General features: G+C 58.2%; 2 protein-coding genes across 2 annotated transcripts; both read right to left on the reverse strand.

Annotated features, from left to right (window-relative positions):
- Nucleotides 1–1,586: 1,586 nt before the first annotated feature.
- On the reverse strand, nt 1,587–3,565 carry KCNE3 (potassium voltage-gated channel subfamily E regulatory subunit 3). The gene is made up of 2 exons (XM_017807889.1): nt 3,371–3,565; nt 1,587–2,396 (listed from the first exon to the last, which is right to left on the reverse strand). The coding sequence occupies exons 1-2, from the start codon at nt 3,559–3,561 to the stop codon at nt 2,072–2,074; spliced, it is 516 nt and encodes a 171-aa protein (XP_017663378.1). The 5' UTR covers nt 3,562–3,565; the 3' UTR covers nt 1,587–2,071.
- Nucleotides 3,566–4,318: 753 nt separating this feature from the next.
- On the reverse strand, nt 4,319–6,620 carry LIPT2 (lipoyl(octanoyl) transferase 2 (putative)). Its single transcript, XM_017807874.1, has 3 exons — nt 6,502–6,620; nt 6,053–6,393; nt 4,319–4,983 (listed from the first exon to the last, which is right to left on the reverse strand). Exons 1-3 carry the CDS (start codon nt 6,618–6,620, stop codon nt 4,760–4,762), a joined length of 684 nt encoding a protein of 227 aa, XP_017663363.1. The 3' UTR covers nt 4,319–4,759.

The following is a 6,620-nucleotide window of genomic DNA, read 5'->3' on the forward strand; positions in this document are numbered from 1 at the left end:
AGTGGCATCCAGCCAGCAGCTCTAGGGTGGGAGAACCCCTGCCACAGGCTCTGGTCCAAATTTAACTGCAGGGATGGACAGGAGGAGCTGCTGATGGATCAGAAATCAGGTGGATAATGATCACTGCAGAAGCTATGTCTTGCAGGAGGTATTTTCCCATTTAGAGTCTGCTGGATTAGGGAAAAGCATTCTTATGATATGCCACCCTTTAACAGGGTTTTTCCCCTTAGGTCATAGCAGAAGAGACTCCAGGCTCACCAGATTCATCCCTCTCTCCCAGAAGTGGGAAAAGCAAAAAGACCAGATCACCAGGGGGGATTTGGGGTGCCACACTCACCATCCAGCACCCATCCCATCCCAGGGCCCCACATCTTGCCCCTGGCATACGAGGCTGCTCCATGGCTTTTCTCATCGGAGAAGGACAAATATCACAGAGGTGGAAGAAACCCAAGACTGGACTGTGTGTCTCTGTCCCCACCTGGCCCAGTTCCCTTGATTTATTTGCAGATAGGTTTATTTTCCTTTCCCAGCGCTACAACTGAAAGACAAACACAATAAAGCTTCTCCAGCTACTTCCTGCTTGGGCCAGGTGCCGGAGGACAGTGGTTGCACCTGGACCCCAGAAAGCTCTGCTGGCTCAGGAATCCCAGCAGGATCAGCCCCAAAGCCAGCTCCTCAAAACCCCTGCTTCAGGTTTTGTGCCCAAGCAGAGGGCATGGAGAATCAGGAATTAGTCACTGAGCTGCTGCCATATCAGTGCCTCTGGTGCCAAGGTTTCCAGCCCTTCCCCAAACATGTTCACATCTACTATCATTTTTCGGTTTAGGGTTTGGCGCCACTGTTTGGGCTCAGGATTGCAGCCGTGTTTAACCTTGGAATGTCGGCAGAAAGGCCCCTGTGGGCCAGCTAATCTAGCTGCAATTAAAGACATTCATTATGCCATTACGAACAGGTTAAGACCCATGGGAGACTGGGTCACCGGTGCTGCCCCACAGCCTGTTTTGAAGGACAGGGACATTCACTGTCCTGGACACCGGCCACTCCACAGGCCAGAGCCAAATCCAGCCAGCTTAATAGCAGAGTCAAAGCCAAGGAGCCAAGCAGGACCCAAGAACATCCCTTTCCCGTCCATCACTGCGCCCTGACCCTGTGGAAAACACATTTGGGACCTGCAGTACAAAAGGCCAAAGCTACAGCTGACAGCAGGAAGGAAGCAGGAAAAACTCCAGCATCACCGTCCGGAGCTCGGAGAGACCTTTGGAGATGCGTGGAGCCACACGACTCCAGCCAGGCTCAGGCCATGCTGAGCCGTGTGCCCACGGCTCCAGCAACACTCTACAGACAGCAGCAGAGACAAAGCAGTTCCTTGGGTAGTAGGGCTTGCTCTATCCTGCAGGAACTTTCCCATCATAGGGGCTGTGACGCTATCCCTGTGACCCAGGGATTGCCCTTAAACCCACCTTGGTAGCACACAGGGAGCAAGTTTAGCCATTCCAGCATCTCCGGGGCCCTGGCACGGAGCGGTGCCCCATGGACTGCCCCCAGCAGTGACTCTACTCAGAGAAGAAGCAAACACAACCACCCTGGAACCCGCCACCTCCTTTAATTCCCTGTCAGAAAAGCAGGGCCTAGACCAGCTCAAAAATTACAGGGTTGCAGCACCAGAAAAGCCCATGTCACACAGTTGCTGGGAGCCCATGGAGGTCAATGCTGGTTGATCCAGTAGGCATCAGAAGACGGGAAATTTTTCTCCTGGAAGACCCCTACCAGCCTCAGCAGGTGGGAAAGGAGCTGCCTTTACCATCCCTGTCCCCATGGGGCTCAGTCAAGGTGGGTCTGCAGGACAAGGACCTGCCTGTGGCTTGCATTCTGCCAGCTCCTGCCAGCCAGGAGCTGTATCCTGGTGAGGATATCCTGGTGCTGCTCACACTAGGGCTGAGCATCTCCACAGTGGGGGTTCCCAGGAGATTTGGGGCTGGCAACACTGCCACATCCCACAGACAGTGGGACATGCAGAGCAACCTGACCCCAAACCCACTGGCTCTGTGGGGACAAGGCGTTAGGGCCAGGCTCAGATCATGGAGACCCTGTTCTTGATGTAGACGTGGTACGGGTCACTGCGCTTGTCCACCTTCCGGGAGCGGGTGTATCCCAGGATGAGGCTGCCCACCGTGACAGCGAAGAGCGTCATGACGAAGAGGATGTACATGTAGGCGTTGTCATTCCGGCCGGGATGGCCAAGGTGGGTGTTCTGTGTAGCAGCAGCAGTGGTGGCAGAGTGGTCAGCAGGGCAGAGGATGACCCCGTGCAGTGTCTGGTTTAAGGTGTTAAGCATAGCCTGCAGGCTTTGGTGCCAGGTCTCCGTCTGGTTGTTCTCTTCCATGTCCTTCTCTAGGCTGCAGGAAAGGACAGGGAGACTCATAACAGGCTGCCCTTGTGGTGGGGCAGCTCCCAGGATGTCCTGCTGGATGAGACAATGATCCCAAAAATGATCCCTGAAGCACCTCCTGTGCAACAAAAACCCTTTGCATTCCTGGCAGCCCCCTCTTTAAATTTCAGTCCTTCTTCAGAGGGAATAAAGTTCCCAGGGCTCTGAGACAGCTGCCTGACCCCCTCTCATGTGTCCTGTGAGGACAATGGGACAAAGCTGACCCAGGGGGCCAGGACGGTTGGTTTCAAAGTCTGCTTTCCCTGGGAATGTGTGGGGATGGCAGGCACATATCCTGTTCCCTTGCAGGGTGCAGAGCTGGCACAGCTCCCCACACACCCCTGTAGACACATATCGAGGGGTCGCTGCCCTAAACCTCCCTTCCTAGGGGTCCCAGACCCCCTCTGACCCGCCTCCCTTTTGGACATTGTGTCCCTCTGCCAGCACCCTCTGGACCTCCATATGCCCCCTCTGTGCCCTTGTGCACCTTCCCTTGCCTGGGCCAGGAAGGGACACCAGGACACAGTCCCCCACGTGTGCTGTCCTTTGGGACATGCTGGCCCTACAAACCACTGTCGCCCCCCCAGGTATCCACCCTTTTCCCTCCTGCTCCCAAGCACCAGCAGCTCTACCCCATGCACAGGCAGCTGATCCCCCCCAAAAAGGTCACCCCAAACTGAGTGTGCACCTCTCAGGATGAGACCCCAGTAGCGAAGAGGAGTAGGAAGGGGCTGAGCAGCCACGATGGGCTCAGATCCGGCTGCCTTCCTGACTTAGAGAAAAGTTTGAAGCAGGAGGAGGCTGAACTTGAAAGATTTAGGGCAAGACCTGCAGTAGGATAACTGCAGATGGGATGCAGCATGAGGGGACCCACCTTAGGGAAGGTATGGGGCCAGGAAGGGGAACGGGGGCCAGGAAGTGGGAAGGGAAGATCGCACTCACCCGGGGTGCCCTCCCTGCCTGCGCTGCTGCCAGGCTGAGCCAGACTGAGCATCGCGGGCGGTGGGAAGGGATGCGGCCGGGCTGGGAGTGCCGCCAGTCTCCTCCCCTTCCCGGGCAGAGCCACCTGCCACAGCCACCCAGCCCCGCCACGGGCCACCAGCCTGTCCCCAACCCCAAGGGTTCTTCCACATCCCAGCCAGATACCGGGGGCCTTATGGGGCCGGGAGAGCTGGATTCCGCGTTTCCCCTCCAGCACACGCTGCCGGTCACGTTTTCCTGTCCCTCCTCATCCGTCTGTCCCCGAGCCCTGACACTGGCACCAAGCCTGCCTGGGCACGTTCTTCCCCGCTCGCCATTCCCTCCCAGAGCTGAGCCTGCTCCATGAAATGGGATTTTTCTCGTTTTCCAGCCCCATTGCTCCCAGCTGCACCCTTGGTCCACCCAGAACCCTGAGGGCAGGTGCAGAGAAACCCCAAGGCTTGTGAGGAAGAAAGAAGGCCCACAGCAGTGGTGAGGGGCTGTGGGTGGGGGTCAGGTCTTGTTGGAGCAGGATGTGGGGACTTTAGTCTCACGGGGCTTTCTTATCCCTGTCAATTAAAATCAGTTTATGATGCTGTGGCTGGGACAGCAATGTCAGAAGTGGCAACATGGACCCCAACAACATCTCCTCCAGCACAGACCCAGGGGGAGCAGGACCCCATCACCCAGCCAGGATCCTGCGTGGTCCCACAGGGTCCATGACAGCCATAGTTTCTCTCCTCAGGCACCTCGACCCCTTTCCCTCCTCCTCCTGCTTTTCCCACTACATTCACATCACTCCAGTAGCCTTTTAACCACCATTTACAGCCATTTTCCACTCTCCCTGACCCCAGGGTGAGAATTTCTCTGTGTTCAAGGTGAGAAAAAGGTCATTATTCATAAAGTCTCGAGGTAAATAAACTAGCAAACGATTGGCAGCAAAAGTTCCCAGCAAGTCTCTTTATATAAAATCTGCCTCTTTTTACCCATCAGCAAGGGAAGGATGCTCGACCCGCCAGTTCCTGTTCCTCTGGTCCAGCTAGTGCATGAGTGTTCACCCAAATTTTGGCTTTTGCGGGGAGAGCAGCAGAAAAAAAACCACAAAAGCACCTATTTGGGTATTTCCCCAGCAAGTGACACAGGGATGGTCTCAGCTGAAGGATGGAGTCCCAGGGGCCTGGGGAGAACAGCCCCAGGGGAGGTTTGGATGTTTAAGCAGCAGCCTAAACCTCTGTGCCACCATCCAGGCAGAGTCTACAGGCAAAGGCAAAAGAGCTCTTGTCTCACAACAAAGCCCCAGGTGGCTGCCACGATGTCCATCAGCCATGCCATGGCTTTGCCAAAACACCAGGCCAAGGCACCACGACAGTCCTAATCCCCTGAAAAGTCCAAGGTGCAGTCAAACACCTCCTGGAAGGAGTCGAGGAAGGGCTCCAGGACATGGTCGACGGTGATGTGCCGCCCCAACTCATGGCTCAGCGAGGTGACACCTTTCCCCTCCAGCCCGCAGGGGACGATGTGGTCAAACCAGGTGAGGTCAGTGCAGCAGTTCAGTGCCAGCCCATGCGAGGTGATGTAGTTGCCACAGTGCACACCTGCAGGGGCCAAAAGCACCCACCCATCAGCACCCATCACCAGGGACATCCCAGTGTGAGATATTTAGTGACTACACTGCCCAGGTCACTATAAATATCCTCCCCTCTGCATTTTGTGCTCCCCAATTCTGCAAGGGAAAAACCCTAGCCTAGAGGAAGACTCTCCAATTTTGGAACAGATGGTGTGCATCCTCCAGTACCTCCCATTGCTGGAGTTTCCATGGGCTTGGACACAGGGCTGTGCTGCAAAGGGGGGGTCTGGCCTGCAGAACCCCAAACCCAGGTGGCAGAGCCCAGCTGGGGGTGCTGGGCTGCAGGAAGGAGTGCAGGATGTGGGGCTGTGGAGGGGGACGGGGAAGGGGGCAGGGCTGGGGACCAGGCTGCAGGCACCCAGCCATGGGTGCAAGGGCCTAATAAGTGCAGGGTACGAGGTGAGGATGCCTTCCCTGGGCACCTGTTCCAGTGTTCTACCACCCTCCATGGAAAGAAGGTTTTCCTCATGCTGAGGTGCTATGTTTCAGTTTATGGCCACTGTCCCTCATCCTGTCACTGGGCACCACTGAACAGCGCCTGGCACCATCCTCTGACACCCCTTGGAGATATTTGTATGGACTGATGAGATCCCCTCTCAGTCTTGTCTTCTCCAAACTAACCAGGCCCAGATCCCAGAGTCTCTTCCTAAGAGAGATGTTCCAGTCCTTCAATCATCTTCTTGGCTTCCACTGCACTCTCTCCAGTCGCTTGTCTTTCTTGTACTGAGGAGCCCAGAACTGGACACAGATTTTTACTCCCAATATCCCAGAACTGGGTACACAAGATATTTTATCCCAATATCCCATCTAACCCTGCCCTCTGGCAGTGAGAAGCCATTCTCCCTTGTCCTGTCACTCCAGGCTCTTGTCCAAAGTCCCTCTCCTGCTCTCTCGAAGCCCCTTCAGGCACTGGAAGGAGCTCCAACTTATCCCTGGAACCTTCTCTTCTCCAGGCTGAACACCCCCATCTCTCAGCTTGTCTGCGGAGCAGAGGTGCACACGGGCACACCCGCTCCCTGCCCCGTGCCCCCGCTCACCGATGGCACACAACTTGCTGTCGCCCATCCAGACTCCGGTGAAGGGCGGCGGGAGGGCGCGGGCGGCTCCCAGGCCGAGCCGGCGGCAGAGCCGCAGCACCAGCGCCTCCAGCCCGGCCACGTACCCGCGGAGCGGGAGGCGGCGGCGGCGCAGGTCGAGCACGGGGAAGGCGAGGAGCTGCCCGGGGCCGTGGAACGTGATGTGGCCGCCGCGCCGCGCCGCCACCAGCCCCGCGCCCGTCCCCCGCAGCGCCACCGCCGCCGCCGCGTCCGGCGCGCCCCGCAAGCCCCACGTGTACACGGGGTGCGCCGGCTCGCTCAGCACCACGCTCTCCGCGGGCACCGCGCCGCCACCGGGCAGCGCAGCCGGGCCCCGCACCGCGCCCTCCGCGGGCACCGCGCTGTCACCGCGCAAGGGAGCGGGGCCGCCCCGCCCCGCCCGGGCCCCAGCGGCGGGGGCCGGGCCCCGCGCCGCCCGCGCCGCCTCCACGCAGCGCTCCTGCACCCGCAGCGCCTCCGCGTACGGCACCGGCCCCAGCAGCAGCACCCGCACCGGGGCCCCAGACAT

The sequence above is a fragment of the Lepidothrix coronata genome, unplaced genomic scaffold (genome assembly GCF_001604755.1).
Source record: "Lepidothrix coronata isolate B3197 unplaced genomic scaffold, Lepidothrix_coronata-1.0 Scaffold21, whole genome shotgun sequence".
Classification (NCBI taxonomy): Eukaryota; Metazoa; Chordata; class Aves; order Passeriformes; family Pipridae; genus Lepidothrix; species Lepidothrix coronata.